General features: G+C 40.2%; 1 protein-coding gene across 2 annotated transcripts in view; it reads left to right on the top strand.

Moving 5' to 3' along the window:
• The window catches only part of LOC117514664 (F-actin-uncapping protein LRRC16A-like), a 203,485-nt gene that overhangs the window by 77,154 nt on the left and 99,100 nt on the right, over nt 1–27,231 (top strand). For both annotated transcript variants that reach the window (XM_034175232.1, XM_034175233.1), the window contains exon 4: nt 23,851–23,901. In XM_034175232.1, coding sequence (XP_034031123.1) covers nt 23,851–23,901 — 51 coding nt within the window. The remainder of the gene's footprint in view (nt 1–23,850; nt 23,902–27,231) is intronic.

Raw genomic sequence — 27,231 nt, 5'->3', positions numbered from 1 at the left:
AATGAACTATATTTTGCAACATGTTACAAAAATAAACCTATATTATAATGCTTGGATTTCAGTAGAAACTACTTTTTTTTTCTTTTTTTTTCTGTTTTGTGAAACTTGAAAGGCCCTACAAATGTAAGCATTTCAAGCTCATGTTGATATATTTGTGGATGGATTTGAAGCTAGTGGTGTAACTATGTAACAATCAGTGTGACTGACTGAGCCTCATACAGTGCGACTGACCACAGGCTGCAATACTGCTCACAAACAGGAACCTCTGGTGCTGAAACATGAGGCCAACTTGAAAGTACTTGACACTCCGCATAGACGCCTATGTTAAAATGTCCAAACTTACAGCAGACATAAACATACAGTCTGGTACAAAAACAAACAAACAAAAACATTTTGATCTCTATAGCTAGTTTCCCTGTCATGGCAATATGGGAGGGAGGGGGTTAGATAATTCAGAGGTTTAAGCTATTTTAAGCATAAAGTTGGAACAATTAGGGGCATAGATGTTTTAAGTGACAGCTAGTGTGCCAGCGGTTCAAGGACCCGCTAACAGAGGCCGCTTGCTGCTATCCTTTCTGAGCATTTTAATTTTTTAAGCAAATGTCTGGTATAATTTGGCTTGCTGTCTGTGCAGTTTATTGTACTAACAGTCCATCTCAGAAATTTGTGTGCCAGTATTTCTATTGAGTGAAATTTTAGCATTATTTAATTTGTATGTTAGCACTGTTAGCACTAATTGTCAGGTATCCATCCATAGGGGTCAAAAAATGTTTATTGAAAGCTATACTACATTATGTGTCTGATCACAAAAATTCCAAAAAGGTATAGTTTGGACCATCATTAACTGAATATTATGGGGTAAAAACAGCAAGAATGGTGACAAAGGTCAGTTTCAGTTTGTACAGGGGTCAAAAGTTAAACTTGCTCCAGTTTTTGTAAAACGTGGTGCAAATTATTGGTTGAACTAACAGGATTAACAAATGGAATAGTTCTGACTGTGTTGAATGTTTGGTCTCCAAAATAAAGGTCACCCAATGTCGACGTCCATTGGATTCTATGACACGTGACATATGTTACCCTGTAACATGATATCTAAGCATGACACATGGTGCAAACTATTCCTTTTTAAAATCCTACTAACTCAACCAATAATTTGCATCATGTTTTACCATAATTGGAGCAACTTTAAGTTTTGACCCCTGTACAAACTGAAAGTGACCTTTGTCGCCATTCTTGCTGTTTTTACCCCATAACTCCAGAACATTGTCACAGATGGTCCAAACTATACCTTTTTGGAATTTTTGTGATCAGACATATAATGTGGTATAGCTTTCAATACGATTGGAACATTTTTATTTTATTTTTTTTTTACCCCTATGCAGTTCTTCAATTGACCCCTACTTGGCCCCCTATTGAAAATTCAAATGGCTAAGGTTATTTTTCTAAAATATGTAGCAAAAGGTATACACAGTCAAACTTTGGTGCTTGTAACCGGATTTGAAGGATTCTTCTGCAAATATTCTGTTTTCTGCTGCACTATCAGGCGCTGGCAAGATGAAACTGCAACATCTGAGCTTTAAAGCTGCGCTTCTGAAAGACTGAGGGTGATGTCATGGAGCATCTGCCCGGAGTGAATATATAAAGTAGAGCCAATTTATATCAAGGGTAGCTCCACTGAGTCAAGAAACATCTAAAACTGCTGTAAACATTTATGTCTGAATGCAGTAGCCAACATTCACATCCAGGAGCCTGACTTTAACCTGTTGGGCAAGAGGCACCAAAGTGAAAGCCAAGCAGAGGGGCACACTTGTTTTATGGGCATATGGGCCCCATCTACTGTTGTGGATGTTTGATATGTGAAAGCCACAGCGACAGCCCATATTTTTCTGACGTGTTTTCAACGATAACGACAAAAAAACCCCAAAAAACCCCACCGTTTTATGTTCAGGCCAATATAGAACTTAAGGACATTATGTGGACTTACTGACTGACAGACACTATTAATCCTCTGCTTGCCCTGCTAATCACAGGGAAACACATCCATTGTTTTGTACTTTTCCACACATCACTTCAGGGTCCTTAGAGTTTAGTCAAGTTGGCAGGCGCCTGTTTTCTGCTACCACATTAAGTTCAAGCTAGCCTCAGATCAGATCCCAGTGTGGGGATATCTCCTGTGTCAGCCCTGCAGCTTTTCCTTCTCAGTACGTCTTTTTCCCAGCAACTTTTAGATAAGCTGTTATCTTTGGCTTCAGAGCCCGCTGTCGGTACAAGTTTAAAAAAAAAAAACAACAGACTGTGGTTCATTTGCATTTGAGGAAATTAATCAGGTTTAAATGATGTCTTTAGTGTTGATTCTGGATGTTTTGGCACATACGTGAAGTACAGTTTTGATAATGCTTCAGGTTCATGAAGATGGTCTTAATCGGGAATTATATCTAAAGTTCTGATGAGTGAGGGGAGAAACTGTGACCCAGTTACTTAAAGCATGCTTAACTTTTAGTATTATATTAAACGGAGTGGCTATACGCCCAACCGTTGGGTCAATAAAGTAAATACGCGAACATATACACCCAACCACAACCGACCAATGAGCGTGCCTGTAAGCTCACTTCTGGTTTCATCGCGGGAGGAAAAAAAGGCGGATATTTTCTCGCCGGCTGCGGGAGGGTTTGCAGCCCGCAGAGGGGCTGTGATCTAAAGCGGTTCTGTTTGGCTCATCACACCCAGGGAACAGTGTCAAACTAACACCATCTTACAGTCAACAAGCAGCATTTTGTTCAAATACTGTTTCATCGTCGTTAACAGGCTTCCATTCAAAATGCTCATGAAGTTTGTCTGTTTTGATCCATTGCGGTGTTTTCACAGTAATTAAAGACGACGCCGTTAAATGTGTCAAACATACACTAGAATAGAGCCTTAAAAAATGGTGTAAAAAAAAAATGTAGTTAGATGCACAAAATGTGTCAAATACACGATCATGGTTGGGCGAATAAGATAAGACATTATATTTATCTGCCCAGCGGTTATGCATTTAACGTTCAATGTATGACTTATCTGCCCATCGGTTTGGCAAATAAAGTAAGACATTAGATTTATCTGCCCAACGGTTGGGTGTATAGCCTTTGCCTATATTAAACGCCTCGAGTCATCACTGTTTTTAATGTTTGCACTGGAAACGACGGTTTTGGTCTGGAGTCTTACTTACCTCTTATGCTAAGTTGCACCACCCCTGAATATTCTGATTAAAAACTGGGTGCTTTGCGTTTGTTGAGTATCTCCACACATTCCATATACACGTGCACTACCTTTCACATGCATATTAATGCTCACTATTATACAAATAACAAATGTTTGAGTGCAATGGAAAGAATATTTCATGAGGTGAAACATTCTTTCCGTTACTCAAATGAAACAATCATTCATTATTTGTTTTATATAACACCAAAAATAGATCGTCATTTGATTTTTTTTTTTTTTTTTTAATTAATTTACAAACAAGAGAAAAGGGACTTGCATTTTAGTGTGCGTCACTGGTCCTTTGAGTTCAAGAGGTTCCGACACGAACTTTAAATAGCAATCCAATCCAAAATTGTTCTCAGTGTACTTGCAGAAAAACCCTGATACTGTGCATGACATCTTTGTCTACAGACTGCCTTCTATTTTCCTCAGTCCAGCGAAAAATCGTGACAGAAATTGATCGAGCTCTTCATCCAACAGAGCTTCTACTGCAGCTAGAGACATCCCAGAAAATGAAACTGCCAATGCCTCCAGATGGCTCACGGCATACTGGATTTGTTTTTGTGTGTTTGTGTTAGAAGAATGAGCAACATCAATGAGCTCATTTAAATCGTTGTCTGTCAGCAAAACAAACACAGCCAGTTTTTTTATAAACTAAGCGCCATCGCCGTGTCAAAGGTTGCGATAGTGATAGTGTGAGCACGCGATCCGTCAATGCTTGACTGCTGCATGCACGCAAACACTATGTCATGTTTTAGATTAAGGTGGTCGTGACATGCAGTGGTGCAAAATGCATGGAACCAGAATTGCATGATAAATGGAACCAAAATTAAAAATGGGACAAATGATCAGTATCACATGACATACAAACCACGAATCAAATGACAATGTACTTGGGTGTTATATAAATGTATGCTGGTACATGCATAGAATGCTTTTAATAATACCAATATTCAATATAGTTTCGGTCTTGCTCAAAGAACACATAGCACATGGCTGCACCGTTCAGCATTTGAGAAAAACAAGGATATCTCATTCTGTTTCCTTCCATTAGACCTAGAAAGACCTAATAAATTATCAGCAGCAATGCAGCAGGAGAACTCTGAGCAGTCTTCAACAAATACAATTTGTATTGTATTTCCCGGACTGTATGACACACCAGAGTATTAACTGCATCAGTCCCAAAAAGGAAAAAAAAAAGTTTGCTTCTTCAAACAGATGGTGTGTATTCTGTACTATTAACTGTTGAACATTTTACCACATATCATTCCTTCGCGTCACCATCTCAGGGGCAGGTTTGTGCTTTTGCATTCTCACCTTGATAGAATGAGTGCATGACGTCTGAAGAACACCTATGTAGTGTTTTTTTTTTATGGAAAAATGTGTCAGTATGGTTCCATTTACCACTTAAAATGCTCATGATGAGCAGCTGTAGTGTAGCTGTGTTTTTAATAAGACAGAAAAAGGCAACATGAGGAAGATTTTATTTTAAGTTGGAGTCACATGAGAAGGAGGGAGAGCCGCTGTACTGGATCCAGCAGTAATGAGAGGATTCATTTTACCTTGTCAAAGCTCTTGTCAGAGATGAAACAGCTTTTAAACATTTCCGTTCATGAAATATTTCCTTATGTTTGGATGTAAATCTTTGCTCCTTATCAGCATCACCACTTATTCTATTAAGTCACTTTCTTGCCCGTCATCGGCCTCTGTTTTTTTTTTTTTTTTATTTTTTTTTTTTTGGTGCATCACTCTGTCTTCTTTGTCATGTTGATGTCTCTCTTTTTGTGTTGCTCGTCTTAAATAATCAAATTTTCCCCATGCTGCGGTGACAAGTCTCAACTCATTAATGTTACATCCAACCACATGCAGGCCTGAAAGTAACATTAATGCAATGAAGAGCTCGTGTCAGAAGTGGAGTAAGAGGAGGAATATAATGTAACATTTTAGACATCATCCTGTCATTATCCTTCATGTGATGCATTTTTATAGTTTTGCCATCAATGACACTTTAAAAAGTTGTCTGCTGTTCTGAGTTAGTTGTAATCTGGGTATGCGTTAGTAAACTTTGATCAGGGTTGTTCCTGCATAGAAAAATGTGAGGCGGCTGCCTCATTAAAATTTTGTTCCGCCTCACTCAACACTGGGCTTTTTGCTCAAAGTAAAGGTTTGGGCAGAAACATTTTAATGATGTTTGCCCGGTCAGACACAAAGTAAGTCCTAGTGTACCTCTGTTTCATGGCTTTAACATCATTGCAGGTGGATGCACTTTTATTTGTTCAGCATGTGAATTGGCAGAATGGCTGTCGGATTGTGTTGCCACCTGATGCCGTTAGTAGAATTTCTCAATGCAGCATAAAAAGTCAGAACACCAAGAACAAAGTATTTAACAGAAATACATTTGTCAGTTCATAGGGTAGGTTTTTCTCTTGTAAGACATATGTGCAAATTATCGACAGTCAGTACACATCTCTCCACACAAATACTGACTTTGATCTTTTTCAAATGGTAAATGGACTGCATTTATATAGCGCTTTTCCATCTGCATCAGATGCTCAAAGCGCTTTACAATAATGCCTCACATTCTTCCTGATGGCAGTGTGCTGCTAAGATTGGGTAGCTGACCTTTTTTCAAGGGTGGTAATAAATTATTCAAAGTTTCTATAATGATTTGAAATGGTGTGTGATTCCAGAATGTAATTATCAGATTATCCAGAGGGTTTCAGCAGACAGCAGCCACCAAAGCTCCCTGAGGTAAAGCATGAAGGAAAGTTTTTTTATTTTCCACAAGTATTTGCTTTTTTTTTCTTTTTTTTTTAATGGTCGCTTTAAATTATGTATGCAAACAGGATGCACTTCTGTTGTAATCTTGGTCTATGGTGCAATCACTTTCTTCTTCTATACGATTGACCACGCCTTATTTTTACATGTATGCACCCTGGGGCACGGACATGAGTGTAAGTAGACTTGCAGTTTAAAGGTTGTGGGTGCTGGGTGAGAAATTTACAATGGCATGGAAGATGGACCCCCTAGTTTTCCCAGTGGGGTTGTGCCTGTGTGTAACTCCAGACTGTATGTAGTTCATCCTTTCGCTGTCATTCATCTCATTGACTGAGGGTAACTGAGATTTTATGCTGGGTTTTAAAGTCTTTGCAGGTGTGTTAAATTATTCCATGCAAATACTGTACATTATATGCTGTCAAATGGGGGAAGTGATGGTCTATTGGTTAAGCATTGGGCTTCAAACCAGAGGATCCTCAGTTCAAATCCCAGCCGGACCGGAAAATCACTAAGGGCCCTTGGGCAAGGTCCTTAATCCCCTAGTTGCTCCTGGCGTGTAGTGGGCGCCTTACATGGCAGCACCCTGACATCGGGGTGAATGTGAGGTATTTGATGTGTAAAGCACTTTGAGCATTTGATGCAGATGGAAAAGCGCTATATAAATGCAGTCCATTTACTGTTTTAAATGCACCAAACTGATAATACTGGAATATGTATGTGGATTTTACCGAAGCGAAGACATGATGGATGTGCGTAGCATTTTTGAGGTAGTAAGTTCCTGTGGCTGAGAGCTGCTTTGATGGCCGATGAAAGAGTGAACTGTAGCTGCTCGCTCCCTCAGAGTTTCAGAATAACTGCAGGCCATCAACATTGTTGTTTAAGTGGTTGAAAACTCATTGACATTCTCCGGCAAGGCTTGGCACTTTAGTGGGCTGTTTTACTGTGTGAAAAAATGTGTGTGTGTGTGGGCTAGTTGTTGCTATAGCAACATTGTATGTTTTGTGGCGGCAAACTTGAGATTTGCAGGGTTGACAGAAATAAAGAACAGTGTTGGATTCGTACATTAATGCTGACAGTGAAACACACACATGTACTTCACTGGATTGTCTCTTTTTGACCTTCTGAATGGCTTCAATCCCTCGTTCATGTAGTGCAACTATTTTACCCTTTTGTCTTGTGAAGTAACACAAGGTTACTCTGTAGAACTCTTTAACTTTTATAGCACTTTGTGTCCATCTGATGATATGTTGGAGGCCACAGACGAGACTGTTTTTGGAACCTTTTATCTAGTTATCTGGTATATTTACCATCACTGCTGGCGGGAGGGATATGAGACATGAGCATCAATTTTTAAATTTGAGAATCAATGGAATTCAAAATCAATTGCTTATAGATGATGTGGACCGAATGTAATGCTACTTTCAGACAGCAGGGGGCAAAATGTACATGGTGTATACCTAATCAATGATGTCAGTTCTATCTCTAGCAGACATGAGGGCTGGAAATGTTGGAGTGTGGGAGATTTTTCTGGAAAATAAATTAAGGTCTGACCAATATATACTTTGAAAGGTAGCCAGAGAGTGCAAAAATGAAGGTTGGGCTTTATTTTTAAGTGAAACAGCCGAGATGTGCAGACAGTTTGCGACCCAAACCTGAGTGGGGTCAAAGTGAAGAGTCCCGGCACGACACTAGTTTGCTGCAGGTTCAGCAGTGATGCTCAACTCAGTTTCTTTTTTCCACGCTGGGCATGACAGAACATGAATCAAAGATGCCAAGAAGAGTTTGTCTGCTTGATGTGCCATAGTGCCAGGCATCGTAATTTACCTCGTCAGTAGTCATCGCTCACTCATGACGCAAACTGTTTTTATCATTTTATGTAACCAAGTCTGGGGTTGTGAAAGATGTACTGGAAAGCAGCAGTTCACACAAAAAGCATTTTAATTATTTATTTGCCAATTATGCAGTACGGTTATTCTGGGGAGAAAAAAACTGTTGTGTTGTTTTTGTATTTATTAGGGGTGGTAAAACAAAAATCAAGACTTGTAATAAATAATATTTAATTTTACGATTTGAAATCGATTTTAAAAAGTCACAAAATTGATATTCAATTATTTATTGAAATGAGGTGGACGTGTAGTCCCACTTTTACTCAGCAGATGGTGGGTTATATTGTACACCCAGTCTGAGTGTTACACGATGTTACCTCCATTTCAAAAAGGCTTTTAAAAAATGGCAGATTGCAGAAAATTTCTCCAGACATCAGCCTGAGTATTGCTGATTATTTACGTAAAGGCGCACGAGCCAGAGTGAACAGAAATTATGGACAGAACCAAGTCTTGACTTGTATGTGCCGAGTTGGAGCAGCTATGAAGCTGTGTCTCTGGGCTCCACACTCGGCAGCACTGCTGAGGACAAACCACTAATGTTTCTCATTTTTACTTGGAGCAGGAAAAAAAAAATCTACAATAACGCAAACCTCATGATTTATACCAATTAATTAGGCAGTGCAGTCTCGTTTGAGGGCGGGGCGCTAAAGGGGTAAAATATGACATTTGACGTAATTTCTCTACTTCCAGGGACAGAAACACGGCATTTTCTCTAAGTTTTTAGGCAAATTACACGCAAACAAAGTGAAAATTCAAAGAAAAAGTGATGATGCGGTGGAAAGTGGACATGTTTGTTTATGACCCAGAGCACAAATGTGTTGAGGCGGCTGTGCAGGCGTGAGAACGTATGGTTAGCTGTGTAGGCTAACACAGACACAACCTCTCCCATTTACCTCGTCTTCCCTTCTCCACTGGAAACCAGAGTGCGAGAGTGTCAGCACAAACCATTTGGAGGATGGCGGTTTCAGTGGAAACCATTTTAAACCGGCACGTCTTAAACAGGCATGACCATGTGACGGCTATTAAACTTTTAGGTTTACTGAGCCAGCCGAATGGTTTGTGCTGAAACTCCAACAATCTGCCTGGGGATTTTGTGCCATGTTCGTGGCGGCTGTTATTGGATGTGGTCAAATTCCACCATCAATCAATCAATCAATCAATCAATTTTTTTATATAGCGCCAAATCACAACAAACAGTTGCCCCAAGGCGCTTTATATTGTAAGGCAAGGCCATACAATAATTATGTAAAACCCCAACGGTCAAAACGACCCCCTGTGAGCAAGCACTTGGCTACAGTGGGAAGGAAAAACTCCCTTTTAACAGGAAGAAACCTCCAGCAGAACCAGGCTCAGGGAGGGGCAGTCTTCTGCTGGGACTGGTTGGGGCTGAGGGAGAGAACCAGGAAAAAGACATGCTGTGGAGGGGAGCAGAGATCGATCACTAATGATTAAATGCAGAGTGGTGCATACAGAGCAAAAAGAGAAAGAAACAGTGCATCATGGGAACCCCCCAGCAGTCTACGTCTATAGCAGCAAAACTAAGGGATGGTTCAGGGTCACCTGATCCAGCCCTAACTATAAGCTTTAGCAAAAAGGAAAGTTTTAAGCCTAATCTTAAAAGTAGAGAGGGTGTCTGTCTCCCTGATCTGAATTGGGAGCTGGTTCCACAGGAGAGGAGCCTGAAAGCTGAAGGCTCTGCCTCCCATTCTACTCTTACAAACCCTAGGAACTACAAGTAAGCCTGCAGTCTGAGAGCGAAGCGCTCTATTGGGGTGATATGGTACTACGAGGTCCCTAAGATAAGATGGGACCTGATTATTCAAAACCTTATAAGTAAGAAGAAGAATTTTAAATTCTATTCTAGAATTAACAGGAAGCCAATGAAGAGAGGCCAATATGGGTGAGATATGCTCTCTCCTTCTAGTCCCCGTCAGTACTCTAGCTGCAGCATTTTGAATTAACTGAAGGCTTTTTAGGGAACTTTTAGGACAACCTGATAATAATGAATTACAATAGTCCAGCCTAGAGGAAATAAATGCATGAATTAGTTTTTCAGCATCACTCTGAGACAAGACCTTTCTGATTTTAGAGATATTGCGTAAATGCAAAAAAGCAGTCCTACATATTTGTTTAATATGCGCTTTGAATGACATATCCTGATCAAAAATGACTCCAAGATTTCTCACAGTATTACTAGAGGTCAGGGTAATGCCATCCAGAGTAAGGATCTGGTTAGACACCATGTTTCTAAGATTTGTGGGGTCAAGTACAATAACTTCAGTTTTATCTGAGTTTAAAAGCAGGAAATTAGAGGTCATCCATGTCTTTATGTCTGTAAGACAATCCTGCAGTTTAGCTAATTGGTGTGTGTCCTCTGGCTTCATGGATAGATAAAGCTGGGTATCATCTGCGTAACAATGAAAATTTAAGCAATACCGTCTAATAATACTGCCTAAGGGAAGCATGTATAAAGTGAATAAAATTGGTCCTAGCACAGAACCTTGTGGAACTCCATAATTAACTTTAGTCTGTGAAGAAGATTCCCCATTTACACCGCAGCGCAGTGCCTTTAATACCCATGGCATGCTCCAATCTCTGTAATAAAATTTTATGGTCAACAGTATCAAAAGCAGCACTGAGGTCTAACAGAACAAGCACAGAGATGAGTCCACTGTCCGAGGCCATAAGAAGATCATTTGTAACCTTCACTAATGCTGTTTCTGTACTATGATGAATTCTAAAACCTGACTGAAACTCTTCAAATAGACCATTCCTCTGCAGATGATCAGTTAGCTGTTTTACAACTACCCTTTCAAGAATTTTTGAGAGAAAAGGAAGGTTGGAGATTGGCCTATAATTAGCTAAGATAGCTGGGTCAAGTGATGGCTTTTTAAGTAATGGTTTAATTACTGCCACCTTAAAAGCCTGTGGTACATAGCCAACTAACAAAGATAGATTGATCATATTTAAGATCGAAGCATTAAATAATGGTAGGGCTTCCTTGAGCAGCCTGGTAGGAATGGGGTCTAATAAACATGTTGATGGTTTGGATGAAGTAACTAATGAAAATAACTCAGACAGAACAATCGGAGAGAAAGAGTCTAACCAAATACCGGCATCACTGAAAGCAGCCAAAGATAACGATATGTCTTTGGGATGGTTATGAGTAATTTTTTCTCTAATAGTTAAAATTTTGTTAGCAAAGAAAGTCATGAAGTCATTACTAGTTAAAGTTAATGGAATACTCAGCTCAATAGAGCTCTGACTCTTTGTCAGCCTGGCTACAGTGCTGAAAAGAAACCTGGGGTTGTTCTTATTTTCTTCAATTAGTGATGAGTAGAAAGATGTCCTAGCTTTACGGAGGGCTTTTTTATAGAGCAACAGACTCTTTTTCCAGGCTAAGTGAAGATCTTCTAAATTAGTGAGACGCCATTTCCTCTCCAACTTACGGGTTATCTGCTTTAAGCTACGAGTTTGTGAGTTATACCACGGAGTCAGACACTTCTGATTTAAAGCTCTCTTTTTCAGAGGAGCTACAGCATCCAAAGTTGTCTTCAATGAGGATGTAAAACTATTGACGAGATACTCTATCTCCCTTACAGAGTTTAGGTAGCTACTCTGCACTGTGTTGGTATATGGCATTAGAGAACATAAAGAAGGAATCATATCCTTAAACCTAGTTACAGCGCTTTCTGAAAGACTTCTAGTGTAATGAAACTTATTCCCCACTGCTGGGTAGTCCATCAGAGTAAATGTAAATGTTATTAAGAAATGGTCAGACAGAAGGGAGTTTTCAGGGAATACTGTTAAGCCTTCTATTTCCATACCATAAGTCAGAACAAGATCTAAGATATGATTAAAGTGGTGGGTGGACTCATTTACTTTTTGAGCAAAGCCAATAGAGTCTAATAATAGATTAAATGCAGTGTTGAGGCTGTCATTCTCAGCATCTGTGTGGATGTTAAAATCGCCCACTATAATTATCTTATCTGAGCTAAGCACTAAGTCAGACAAAAGGTCTGAAAATTCACAGAGAAACTCACAGTAACGACCAGGTGGACGATAGATAATAACAAATAAAACTGGTTTTTGGGACTTCCAATTTGGATGGACAAGACTAAGAGACAAGCTTTCAAATGAATTAAAGCTCTGTCTGGGTTTTTGATTAATTAATAAGCTGGAATGGAAGATTGCTGCTAATCCTCCGCCCCGGCCCGTGCTACGAGCATTCTGACAGTTAGTGTGACTCGGGGGTGTTGACTCATTTAAACTAACATATTCATCCTGCTGTAACCAGGTTTCTGTTAGGCAGAATAAATCAATATGTTGATCAATTATTATATCATTTACCAACAGGGACTTAGAAGAGAGAGACCTAATGTTTAATAGACCACATTTAACTGTTTTAGTCTGTGGTGCAGTTGAAGGTGCTATATTATTTTTTCTTTTTGAATTTTTATGCTTAAATAGATTTTTGCTGGTTATTGGTGGTCTGGGAGCAGGCACCGTCTCTACGGGGATGGGGTAATGAGGGGATGGCAGGGGGAGAGAAGCTGCAGAGAGGTGTGTAAGACTACAACTCTGCTTCCTGGTCCCAACCCTGGATAGTCACGGTTTGGAGGATTTAAGAAAATTGGCCAGATTTCGAGAAATGAGAGCTGCTCCATCCAAAGTGGGATGGATGCCGTCTCTCCTAACAAGACCAGGTTTTCCCCAGAAGCTTTGCCAATTATCTATGAAGCCCACCTCATTTTTTAGGACACCACTCAGACAGCCAGCAATTCAAGGAGAACATGCGGCTAAACATGTCACTACCGGTCCGATTGGGGAGGGGCCCAGAGAAAACTACAGAGTCCGACATTGTTTTTGCAAAGTTACACACCGATTTAATGTTAATTTTAGTGACCTCTGATTGGCGTAACCGGTGTCATTACTGCCGACGTGAATTACAATCTTACCAAATTTACGCTTAGCCTTAGCCAGCAGTTTCAAATTTCCTTCAATGTCGCCTGCCATGTCACACAGGGTTTCAAACGAGACTGCGCTGCCCTATTAGACATTGCCAGCCCGAATAAACTTTAAATTTTTTGCAAGATTTATGACGCAGAGTAATTTTTAGCTAAACCTCACACAAGCATATATATGATATAGTCTGTAGAAATGTTTTATTCCACTTTTCCCCATATCTACTTTAGGAAAAGCATACAAAAATTATAATATATCAAGATGGGTGGTATGGTTGCTTAGTGGTTAACACTGATGCCTCACAGCGACAAGGTCGTAGAATCACTTCCCGCCCTTTCTGTGTGAAGTTTGCATGTTCTCTCTGTATCTGTGCGAGTTTCCTCCAACAATCGATCAGAAACATGCTTATTTAGGATCTGCTTCTTTCTCTGCCCCTGACCAAGGCAGCGTCTAAACATCTTGAGTTGGTCCCTGGGTGCCGGGCTGTAGCTGCCCACTGCTCCTAGTGGTTGGATTGTGTCTAACTATAATTAGGATAAGTTAAAAACAGAGGACAAATTTCATTGTTTGTATGTATGCATCATTATTGTTATTATTATCATTATTAATGTGGCTCAGTGGTTAGCACTGTTGCCTCACATCAAGATCCTGGTTCTCCCTGTCTTCGTGCAGGTTTCCTCAGACTGCTTTGGCTTCCTCCCACTTCCAAAGATATGCAGGTTTGGTGAATATGAAGGTTTAAATTGTCCATAGGTGTGAATGAATGTTTGTCTGTATGTGGCCCTAAGATGGCCTGGCATCCTATCTAGGGTGTACCCCATCTCATGCCCAATGACTGCTGGGATAGGATCCAGCTCCCACTGTGAGTCTTTATTGGAATACATGAGTATATAAAATAAGTAGTATCAAGGTGATGGTCTAATAGTTAAGCGTTGGGCTTGAAACCAGAGCATCCTCAGTTCAAACTCCGCCTTGACTGAAAAATCACTCAGGGCCCTTGGGCAAGGTCCTTAATCCCAAAGATGCTCCCGTTGTGTAGTGAGCACCTTGTATGGCAGCACCCTGCCATCGGTGTGTGAGTGTGTCTGTGTGAATGGGTGAATGCGAGACATAATTTAAAGCGATTTCAGCTTCTGATACAGATGAAAAAGCGCTATATAAATGCAGTCCATTTACCATGTATCAAGCTGCAACACTTGTAGAATCACATTTCTCAAGAATCATGGTATGTATTGAATTGGCACCCAGGTATGGTGATGTGTGTTATGTCAGGAGTTAATTGTACTGTCCCAGTCCTGCAGTTAACCATCTGCGCTCACAGGCTGATGGAGCAGCATGTCATTGTAATGGTCATATTATCTCTTAATGCCAGCAGAGACATTTATTGTCACTGTGGGTCCTGCAATTCTGGAAATAATGTAAATACAGTGAACTACATTTGAAAGTTTAAAGACAAAAGCGTCGACATAACGGCAAGAGAAATATCCGGAGTACAACATCAGATGTTCTCTGTGGTGTTGGAGACGTGCATCGTTGCTGCTGCCATCTGGAGACACTGATTTCCGATTGGCAGAGTGAAAATGAGGGTGGGACAGTGGTCACGATGAAACGATTGGCTGAGGGTGGTGGCTCAAGTCCTGACAACCGTTTCAAGCAGAAAACAGTCAGAACGGGGTAGTAGGGCAGTAACTGAGAGTTGTGGATGGGTATTATGACTTTGTCCACTCCAAAGGACAGATGGTGGCACTGAAACTAAAGGGGGCGGTCATGCACTGACAGGAGGAGGAAATGGGGAAAAAAAAAAAATCACAAAAATGTGCTACTTTATTGTTTTTATCTACTTAGATGTAACATTGCACATATCGTACCGTGCTTTCAACCTCCTTAAGTGCATATCTTTCAAAATTAATTTGATGCTTTTGCAAGATGTCCTGTTGTGATCTTTTGCAAGTGTAAATAAAAATGATGCACAGCTGAAATGTCTCACTCCAGTGCTGTCTTTTAAAAAAAATTGTGTACCAATTTATAAATCATTTATTCGAAGTCTTTAACTTGTGCGGGCGCTGATAAAAGTAAACTTAGCCAAAGTGCATCAGAAAAATGCACGTCAGATTAATAGCAATTTTTATCCATAATCATTATGTAACCTTGAGGACAGACTTTCAGGAGGAAAATAAAAAATCCCACATCAAACACATTTAACTAAGATTGAAAAGCACACAGTATTCATAAATGCACACCTTGAGAGATGCAACCAGCAGAGTTCACCTGTGTGTTCACACACAGCAGAGATGTAGAATTTTGCTACTGCTCTGGTTCTAAAGTCATTATCTCATTAAAAAAAAATCCATGTTATAGGAACACATGACAGTCAGTAAAGATCTGATCTTCGTGTTTGCATTGCTAACATCTGTCATTTGTCCATCCACAGTCATTGATCCGGTAAGCAGATAATGCTGTTGATACCCCCATCGCACTAGAGCATGAATGAACCCGAATGCTGTACGAATGAGGATTAGAACGACACTCGTGCAAATTCGAGCTGCACTTGAACGCCTCATACAGCATTCTTACAGCAGTTGGCACATTCATCCGGCCAGAACACATGCACTCTACATTCGAGTTGCGCTTGTGTTGGAAAACATTTGAACAGCAGTCGAGTTGCAGTCGTACTGCATTGTGAGCGCCGTACGAATGTGGTACAACATTCGTATAGCAATTCATACGCAATTCGAACAGTGTTTGAGCGGTTGTATGAATTGTTCAAGCACATCGAATCCTGGCTGAATGTCTCGACCGTCCTCCCCATCACACTAGAACACGAATGCTGTACGAATGAGGATTTGAACGACATTCATACATATCAAGCTGCATTTGAATTTCTCATACAGCATTCATTTGGTACTTAAGAAAATCCACCAAAATTGCACGGCCAGCACGAATGTAGAGAACGTGCACACCACTGTCATGCTGCATTTGAACTGGGGAATATTCGAAGGGCAGTTGTTCTGCATTCGGAGCATTTTGATCGTGTTCCAGACTACCTCGAAATCGATCAGGCATGCCAAATCTTGCTTGCATGTCCCGATTGCGCCCCTGATGAGCTGCCCCCCCTGGTGCGTCCTGTTGAGGGCATGCAAAGAAAATATTTTTAAAGTGCAAAGTCTGTGGCACACAATCATTATGTGCACTGGATATGAACATTGGGCGCTCCCACCAAATGCACCGTGTGTCACAGTGACGCGCATTGTGGCCGTCTGAATGGGGACTAACAGCCATGTTAACATGATATCACAGATGCATCCTCTGACATATGAGGTGGACTGACAATGGATGTGTGATATCGTGCTTATTGTGGATGCTACACCGTGATCAAAATGATTGTTTCAGCTTTAAGGCGCAGCCGAGCTGCGGTCATGAGCCACATGGACATGTCGACTTGTTCCACACACAGAGGATTTTCCAAGAAGCAGCGAAGAAAGGCAACACCAAGGAGCTGCACTCGTTGCTGCAGAACATGACAAACTGCAAATTCAACGTCAACTCCTTCGGCATAGAAGAACAGACGGCGCTCCATCAGTCCATCATTGACGGGAACCTGGAGCTGGTGAAATGTGGCGCAGATATCCAACTGGCCAATAGGGAAGGGTGGAGAACGATCATTTATAGCTACACAGCTGTGCTGTATGAATGTTGGTGTGCACACCCTGGGAACTCCCATCATGCAAGTGGGTCAAGTGACAGGTAATCTCAAAACCTCACACATGCACACACGCGCTTCCTCTTGCAGTCCATCTGCACGATGGCATTAGAAGGAATAGTCGCCATGCAATTCCCCCCAGGTCAATATGTTCTCTTCATTAAAATGAGCTGTAATTTTGCAACATGTTACAAAAATAAACCTACATTATAATGCTTTGATTTTGGTAGAATAGAAATTTTGTCAGTTTTGTGAAATTTGAAAGGTTGTACAGCTTTAAAGAAAGTGACCATTAATTCCTGGATCCAGATCAACACCATCTTTTACTGTTTCCTATAATATCAGTATTTTCTCAATGTTTCATAAAAATGAGTTCATTACTTTTTCAGCGAACTCACTAACAAACACATAAAAACACAAATGGAGGTGAATCATCCCTCGCAGGGGTAATTACAGCATGTGGTGCTTGAGTATTTTTAAAGAATCCAGCAGCTTCACTGATTGCTGCAGTGATGAATTCATGAATAAATTACTTAGTAATTAGACAAAACAGAAAATATCTTTTACTGTTGAAAGAGAAAATAAAGTATAGGAGTTTTCAAATTAGATGCCATCGTGCTATTAGAATTGGGTCCATAAGTATTTGGACAGCAACACACTTTGAGACAAGATGAGAAGAAGCAGGTGGAGATGAGGGAATGGCAACAGGGAATTTAAAGTAGAGTGACAGGGAGTCACGATTCGACATTAACTGTTGTCCACTTGTGTGATGCAACAGGAAACTCTCTGGGGGAAAGTGGATGCTTTGTATCAGTTGTCTGTCCAGACAAGTGATAAATGCTACTTACGGCGGTCCGACATTAACACTCTGCTTTGGTTTAAATAAGCAACAAGTCTATTTTATTCACACAGATCACCAACAATGTGCGTCAGTCTCCATTTCGTAGCATGGTGCCGATGCACCTATAAGAGCCAGAGCAAGCACAGTGTAATGTTATAAAAACAAATTTACGTTTTTTGGGGGGGGGGTTTTGGTTCAAATACGCACACCATCTGCTTCTGACAGATGCCACATGTGATAGAACTTTCTTACTGGTAATGAAACAGTGTTTTCCACATAAAATAAACATTTATTCCTTCTCATCTTGTTTGTGTTCTTCTGCTCACAGTGATTGTACTGGTGCGTTGCCAGAAGGGCGAGGAAACAGCACAACCCAGTAAAGGTCTAGTTTTGAAGGCATTTTAAAGATATTATTGCACATAATAATAGTACTGATCCATCCATTTTCTATACCCGCTTACTCCAATTAAGGGTCACAGGGGTGGAGCTTAATCCAGCAGTCATCGTTGGGGGGGGTACACCTTGGACAGGATGCTAGTCTGTCACAGGGTAATAGTACTTATGGTAATGATTGTTACATATATGATTGAGTACATATTAGAAAAAAGCTTTTCTTCTTAATCCTATATGCAAGTTTGCATGACAGAAAGGCATGTTCATTCTGTCACTCCCAAAGAGAATTGCAACATCCTCAGCTCTGCCACCTGTCTTTTTGTTCGTGCAACTGTCTTTAAGCCGTACAACATAGCTGGTCTCACTACTGTCTTGTAAACTTTTCCCTTCACTCTTGCTGATATTCTTCGGTCACAAATCACTCCTGCCACCTTTCTCCACCCTGCCTGCACTCTCTTCGTCACCTCTCTACCACAGTTTCCATTTCTTTGAACAGTTGACCCCAAGTAGTTAAACTCATCTACTTTCACCACCTCTACTGATTGTATAATCCTTGTAATTCCACTGGGCTCCCTCTCATTCACACATGTACTCAGTCTTGCTCCTACTGACTTTCATTCTCCTTCTCTCCATAGCATATCTCCACATCTCCAGGCTAGACTCAACCTGCGCTCTACTCTCACTATAGATCACAATGTCATCTGCAAACATCATAGTCCATGGAGACTTTTAGGAAAGGTCACAGAGGTCACAGGCCTGCCTGTCGTCTTCTCATCAGACCATGCACGTCCTGCCCATCGAGCTCTATTTCAGAAGGTTTATAGTCTCCTTCATACTCCGATGTCTCTCACCCCTCTGCCTCTGTTTTTCCATCTTTCTAAAAGATAGTGCCAGTTTATACACAGTCCTTGTTTCCTTTACGTACCTCCTTCCTGCTTTCTTTTCCTCCCTGCCCTTGATGTCATTGTTTTTTGGGACTCGTTAACATGCTGCGCTGTGTCATGTTTCATCTGCAAGCACATGATGGCGTGGCTCCTTCTTTACACATCTGGTGAGCTTCTTTCCCCTCTTTTTGCCATCAGGTTTGCAACTTTTCCTCCCTTATCCTCATCTTTTATTTCTGCTTTCTTACCATCTGTTTGGAACATTTCTTAAAAACACCCAGGTGTTTGATTTAATTTTTGTCATCAGTGTAAAGTAAAAGGAATTGAAGGGGTGATGTTTGGTCAGAGTTCAGCTGTGATCGTGGCATGTTTCTTAGTCAGCATTATTCCTCGTTTATCTAAAGGTCAGCGTGTGGCGTGCTGTAATATCTCCTGACAGGATACGATGCTGTGTGGCGATGCAGATTAAAGAGCAACTTTATTACTGTTGAAACGTGGATCTTTTAATCAGCACTTTGTTACGAACTTTGTTGTTCTTCATGGTGCTGCCATTTACTTTTGCTGTTTATTCATAATGGTTTCTTTTTGGTGCATTATGAATATCCGGTGTAATAAATGTACTTTGCAATCAAACAGCCATTGCTTAATGTGGTGACTTCTTCGCGTTACGCAGCAGTGGACCGGTCCTAAAAATGATGCCTTTGTCAGGATTAACACATTCAAGATCACGAGTTGTGCGAGTCGTCCCTGTAACAATACGGCATTCTGTGGTGAACCAGCAAAGTGACCTTTACAGCTGCTTGTCTATAGGAATGTTTCTGCTTTCCAGCTATGCCTCTGTGACTCTGGACACAGCAGACCTCAGCATGTGTTCTGTTAAGCAGTTGTCAGATGGTGACAAGTTTGCTCAGCAGACAAATCTGACCTCTGGTGGAGCTCAGACATTTTATCTGCAACACGTCTGCAACAGCATGTTACTTAACTATTGTTGTTGTTAGTAACTGAAGTAAGAACATATTTCCAGACTCATAATCCATCAAATTCTGCAGCATTAAGCCTAGTCTACACTTGCAAACGTTTGTTTGCAAACACCACCAAACTTCATGTTTGGTGGTATTTGCCATGAAACGTTTGCCCGAGTTTGGTAGTGTAGACGTATTGCTAAACACCACCAAACTAGTTTGCAAAAGTTTGGACATGTTCATTCTTGAAAACATGTTTGGTGAAGTTTGCCAACAAACAGCCAATCAGAGAAGAGCTGGTGATCATGTGAATTACTAGTTGGACAAAATGGCAGCCTCCAAGAAGGAAAGAGTGTGGGGATTTGAAGAGATACAAAATTTGAGGAATATGAGAAACATTCATGCCTATACAACACCATAATCAAGTGTGTCTTCTTTTGTATCAGTGGCTCCACCTTCTGAAGGAGTTCCTCGAAAGCTGCCTCCTCCTCATCCATCCTCAGAAAGTTCTTATAACTTGGTTTGTCTGAGGACTGTATTTCTTTAAGAAGGCAGTTGTAGGCCCCATACTTGTCTTTTCTTAATCCAGGATCTGCACCACAAACGAGGCTTGTGTTGTTTTTGGCGGCGGTGGCGACGTTCCACAGTAATTACACATATTACCGCTGCAGATACCCTGATGACTTCTCTCTTGAATTTTGCCATTGTTTCTGATAATTTTTAGAGGGAAAGTACAAAACATTGGAAAACATTACCAAACATTTGTTTGGTAATGTTTGGTACTGTTTCATAGTATGGACGCCCAAGCCAAACATAAGCAAATGCGGTGTTTGGTAATGTTTGCAAACAAAAGTTTGGTCAAGTTTGCCAGTGTAGATTCTGAGAAAGCTCAGAACTACACAAGAGGACCTGGTCAATGACCTGAAGAGAGCTGGGACCACAGTCACAAAGATTACATTAGTAACACATGATGCTGTCATGGTTTAAAATCCTGCAAGGCAGCAAGGTACCCCTGCTCAAGCCAGCACATGTCCAGGCCCATTTGAAGTTCACCAGTGACCATGTGGATGATCCAGAGGAGGCATGGGAAACGGTCATGTGGTCAGATGAGACCACAATAGAGCTTTTTGGAATCAACTCCACTTACCATGTTTAGAGGATGAGAACAACCCCAAGAAAACCATCCCAACCGTGAAGCATGGGGGTGGAAACATCATACTCTGGGGGTGCTCTTCTGCAAAGGGGACAGGACGACTGCACTGTATTGAAGGGAGGATGGATGGGGTCATGTATATGTATTTTGGCAAACATCCTCCTTCCCTCAGTAAGAGCATTGAAGATGGGTCATGGCTGGGTCTTCCAGCATGACAGTGACCCCAAACACACAGCCAGGGCAACTAAGGAGGGGCTCCGTAAGAAGCATTTCAAGGTCCTGGAGTGGCTTAGCCAGTCTGCAGACCTGAACTCAATAGAAAATCTTTGGAGGGAGCTGAAACTCCAAACCTGAAAGATCTAGAGAAGATCTGTATGGAGGAGTGGACCAAAATCCCTGCTGCAGTGTGTGTGAAAACTTGAACAAGAACTACAGGAAACATTTGACCTCTGTAATTGCAAACAAAGGCTACTGTACCAAATATTAACATTGATTCTCACAGGTGTTCAAATACTTATTTGCAGCAGTAACATACAAATAAATTAACAAATCATACATTGTGATTTCCGGATTTTTTTTTTTTTTTTTTTAGAATGTCTCTCACAGTGGACATGCACCTAAGATGTAAATTTCAGACCCCGGGTTGTAGTAGGAGAAACATGCCCATATCATGATGTTTGCACCACCATGCTTCACTGTCTTCACTGTGAACTGTGGCTTGAATTCAGAGTTTGGGGGTTGTCTCACAAACTGTCTGCGGCCCTTGGACCCAAAAAGAACAATTTTACTCATCAGTCCACAAAATATTCCTCCATTTCTCTTTAGGCCAGTTGATGTGTTCTTTGGCAAACTGTAACCTCTTCTGCACGTCTTTTATTTAACAGAGGGACTTTACGGGGGATTCTTGCAAATAAATTAGCTTCACACAGGCGTCTTCTAACTGTCACAGCACTTACAGGTAACTCCAGACTGTCTTTGATCATCCTGGAGCTGATCAATGGGTGAGCCTTTGCCATTCTGCTTATTCTTCTATCCATTTTGATGGTTGGTTTTCCATTTTCTTCCACGCGTCTGTTTTTTTTTTTTTTTTTTTCCATTTTAAAGCGTTGGAGATGATTGTAGATGAACAGCCTATAATTTTTTGCACCTGCCTATAGGTTTTTCCCTCTCCAATCAACTTTTTAATCAAACTACAACTTGAACTTGAACGTCCCATTTTCCTCAGGATTTCAAAGAGAAAAGCATGTTCAACAGGTGCTGGCTTCATCCTTAAATAGGGGACACCAGATTTACACCTGTTAGTTCCACAAAATTGATGAACTCACTGACTGAATGCCACACTACTATTATTAACACCCTTTTCTACTTTTTTTTTTTTTACAACCCCTGGCAAAAATTATGGAATCACCGGCCTCGGAGGATGTTCATTCAGTTGTTTAATTTTGTAGAAAAAAAGCAGATCACAGACATGACACAAAACTAAAGTCATTTCAAATGGCAACTTTCTGGCTTTAAGAAACACTATAAGAAATCAAGAAAAAAAGTTTGTGGCAGTCAGTAACGGTTACTTTTTTAGACCAAGCAGAGGAAAAAAATATGGACTCACTCAATTCTGAGGAATAAATTATGGAATCACCCTGTAAATTTTCATCCCCAAAACTAACACCTGCATCAAATCACATCTGCTGGTTAACATTGACCCTATGTCATGACAGTGACCCTATGTGTCTTTTTGCAAGGAATGTTTTCACAGTTTTTGCTTTATGGCGAGATGCATTATCATCTTGAAAAATGATTTCATCATCCCCAAACATCCTTTCAATTGTCCAAAATATCAACATAAACTTGTGCATTTATTGATGATGTAATGACAGCCATCTCCCCAGTGCCTTTACCTGACATGCAGCCCCATATCATCAATGACTGTGAAAATTTACATGTTCTCTTCAGGCAGTCATCTTTATAAATCTCATTGGAACGGCACCAAACAAAAGTTCCAGCATCATCACCTTTCCCAATGCAGATCCGAGATTCATCACTGAATATGACTTTCATCCACAGTCCACGATTGCTTTTCTTTAGCCCATTGTAACCTTGTTTTTTTCTGTTTAAGTGTTAATGATGGCTTTCGTTTAGCTTTTCTGTATGTAAATCCCATTTCCTTTAGGCGGTTTCGTACAGTTCGGTCACAGACGTTGATTCCAGTTTCCTCTCATTCATTCCTCATTTGTTTTGTTGTGCATTTTCATATTTTGAGACATATTGCTTTAAGTTTCTGTCTTGACGCTTTGATGTCTTCCTTGGTCTACCAGTATGTTTGCCTTTAACAACCTTCCCATGTTGTTTGTATTTGGTCCAGAGTTTAGACACAGCTGACTGTGAACAACCAACATCTTTTGCAACATTGCGTGATGATTTACCCTCTTTTAAGAGTTTGATAATCCTCTTCTTTGTTTCAATTGACATCTCTCGCGTTGGAGCCATGATTCATGTCAGTCCACTTGGTGCAACAGCTCTCCAAGGTGTGATCACTCCTTTTTAGATGCAGACTAATGAGCAGATGTGATGATGTTCAACTGAATGAACATCCTCCAAGGCCGGTGATTCCATAATTTTTGCCAGGGGTTGTACTAATAGCATAATTTCATAGCCTTAAGAGTGTGCATATCATGAATGCTTAGTCTTGTTGGATTTGTGAGAATCTACTGAATCTACTGGTACCTTGTTTCCCATGTAACAATAAGAAATATACTCAAAACCTGGATTAATATTTTTAGTCACATAGCACTACTATGTAAAAACCAACACACAAGTTGCTGTAACGTGTGTGTTGGTTTTTACAAATAAATGTGTATTTGTGAATGTCTTTTTTTCATTTGTAAAAAAAGGTATTTGCTAAACTGAAAATTTTAATTGTGTTGTCTAAGTACTTTGATATATTTGATGCTGTGCAACATTTTGAAGTGCTGTATAATTGAAATGATGATGATGATGATTATTGTTAAATACTTATTATTGTCTCTGTTCCCCCTTCCTGTCTTTCTTTCTCAGGCCCTCACTGCTTATCGAACCTACTTGTTAACAGCACGCATTCCTGCAAAGGTAACCCCAAAGCCTCGGCTTCAAGTTTTAAGTATGTTGATGCACTTGTTCTCCAGTAGTGTTTCTCAAATTATTTTGGACCAAGGACCACTCAACCAGTAAAATAAAATCTCACGGACCACTGAACTCCCCAAATATACAAAAACCATAGGTCTGATTACCACTCCAACAGTAACAGCATATTACTGTCTTTAGAATCATTTTAGCCAGTTTGAGAAACACTTTGTTAGAATATGATATTAATTTAAAGTGATATTTTACCAATAGCCCCATGAGCCACTAGGGGTCCCTGACAGACCACCAGTGATCCGTGGACCCCTCTAGGAGAAAAGCTGTTCTAGAGATTACATTTATTCCCAGCAGTTGCAGTTATAAACACTGTGCCTTTTTGAAGCAGTATTTGTTTTTCTATAACGTATATCAAAATTAAGTCCCTTTAGCTGATCTCTTGGTTTTTTTCACACTCGGGGTCACCGAGTGTGACCCTGAGATCCAACAGATCCAAGGTAGACCTGCATGTTGAATTGGCACAAGACGCCCTTCCTGACAAAACAACACATTACATACAGAAATGTGGCAGGGGTGGGGTTTGAACCAGGAATGTTGCTCACAGAAACCAAGCACACTAAGTGTTCCACCTGGCCACCACCCCCATATTTGTTTTTATATAACACTACTGATTATTTGTACACCTGAAATTTAACCAACTTTAATTGATTGCTTTAATTGATTTTTTGTATTTACACAGTTTGTGCTTTATTGATTGATGAATAACTATTCATTGAATTATTTTTGAAAGCAGTCACTTTGCAAATCCTTCAGACTTTTTTGCCAAACAGGGTATGTTTCCACTTGTTTCAATCACCTCATCAATTAAGAACTGATGGGTTTTTTTAAATAAATTCTTCAAAAAGGTTATGGATTAGCCATTTCATTAATACGGATTTTTTGCTCATAACATCGCAGTTAAAACAGGCCATAAACATTGTGTAGTGAGAGCCCTTCATTCTAATCTCAACATGACTGCCAATCTAAAAAGTTCTGGGTTTTATATGGAAACAGGTTGTAAAAAACCCTGTTTGACCTGCAGTACTGCCAATACTTTGTTGTAAGAAACACTACTTTACTCAGAGTTCTCATACTTAATAGATGCATGCATGCTTTTAGCCAGTGAGATGCCTTCAGGGACAGTTTGGTGCTTCAGTTGTGAGTTATAGGTTTGATTGGATTAGCAGAGGCTCGTGTTTCAGTTGATGCCATACAGTGTGGTTTCAGAATCAAAGTGTATGTGTCATTTGCTCTGCATTTATGTTTTTGTGTCTGTACTTTCTGAAGTGGGGTGAGTAGATATAATTTCTGGAGAACGAATAGCACCTTCTACCATGTCTCCACTCATCTCAATCACCTTCTCTTCCTATATTGATCAGTTGCTCTTTTCTGCTTCACATTCCCCAGTGTCTTGTTTGTTCTGCTCCTTTTCACCATCCTTAGATCTTTCCATCTCGCTTTCTTTCTTTAATTAAGATTTCTGAAGCAGCAGTTCCAAATCTGGGTCTTCAGAACTCCGTGTTCAGCATATTAGTGCAGCAGATAACAGAATATTTATAGAGGAATCCTTCAAATGGTGATACAAGCACCAAAGTTGGCACAAATACTCCTTAAACATTACTCTTTTGAAAAAAACTGAGTATCCACTTGAATTTTTAATAGGAGGCCAGGTAAGAGTCAGCTGAAGAATTAGACATTGGTCAAAACTTGAAAATGTTCCAATCATATTGAAAGCTATACCACATTATCTGTTTGAACATAAATATTCCAAAAAGGTATAGTTTGGACTATCTGTGACTGAATGTTATGGGGGAAACCAGCAAGAATGGTAACAAAGGTCAGCTTTAGTTTGTACAAGAGTCAGAAGTGAAAGTTTCTCCAAATATTGTAAAACGTGATGCAAATTATTGGTTAAGTTAATGGGGTTTCAAAAAGGAACAGTTTGCACCATGTGCCATGCTTAGTTATCATGTTACGGGGTGGCATATATCACATGCCATAGAATCCAATGGACGTCAACATTGTTTGACCTTTACGTTGCAGACCAAGCATTTAACACAGTCAAAACTATTCCATTTATTAATCCTATTAGTTCAACCAATAATTTGCACCACTTTTTTACCAAAATTGGAGCAGCTTTAACTTTCGACCCCTGTACAAACTGAAATTGGCCTTTGTCACCATTCTATTGTTTTTACCGCATAGCTCTATAACATTCAATCATAGATAGTCCAAACTATACCTTTCTGGAATCTTTGTGATCACACATAATCTGGTATAGCTTTCAATATGATTGGAACATTTTTTTTTTTTTTTTTTGACCCCTGTGCAATTCTTCAATTGACGCCTACCTTGACTATTGAAAAGTCAAGTGGATACTCAGCTTTTTCAAAAGACTAATGTCTAAGGATTATGTGTGCCAATTTTGGTGCTGTTTCCAGAAATGAACAATTTTTACAGTTATCTGCTCCACTATATTATGTATTTCTCTCTTTATATCAATCAATCAATCAATTTTTTTTTATATAGCGCCAAATCACAACAAACAGTTGCCCCAAGGCGCTTTATATTGTAAGGCAAGGCCATACAATAATTATGTAAAACCCCAACGGTCAAAACGACCCCCTGTGAGCAAGCACTTGGCTACAGTGGGAAGGAAAAACTCCCTTTTAACAGGAAGAAACCTCCAGCAGAACCAGGCTCAGGGAGGGGCAGTCTTCTGCTGGGACTGGTTGGGGCTGAGGGAGAGAACCAGGAAAAAGACATGCTGTGGAGGGGAGCAGAGATCGATCACTAATGATTAAATGCAGAGTGGTGCATACAGAGCAAAAAGAGAAAGAAACAGTGCATCATGGGAACCCCCCAGCAGTCTACGTCTATAGCAGCATAACTAAGGGATGGTTCAGGGTCACCTGATCCAGCCCTAACTATAAGCTTTAGCAAAAAGGAAAGTTTTAAGCCTAATCTTAAAAGTAGAGAGGGTGTCTGTCTCCCTGATCTGAATTGGGAGCTGGTTCCACAGGAGAGGAGCCTTTATACACCTTAATAGCCATGATCAGCTGTTCGGCCACTCAAGAGATGACTAACAGTGGGTTTTGGTTAATTAATTAGAGTAGTGGTTCCATTTACATGCACATAAAAATCCGGTGGCTGTCTGATTATTTAGAAGAAGAGAAGAGAGGGACTCTTCTAAGTCCCTGTTAGTAAATTATATAATAATTGATCAACATATTGATTTATTCTGCCTTACAGAAACCTGGTTACAGCAGGATAATTATGTTA

This window comes from Thalassophryne amazonica, chromosome 7 (genome assembly GCF_902500255.1).
Source record: "Thalassophryne amazonica chromosome 7, fThaAma1.1, whole genome shotgun sequence".
Classification (NCBI taxonomy): Eukaryota; Metazoa; Chordata; class Actinopteri; order Batrachoidiformes; family Batrachoididae; genus Thalassophryne; species Thalassophryne amazonica.
This window is presented reverse-complemented; position numbering and strand designations above follow the sequence as displayed.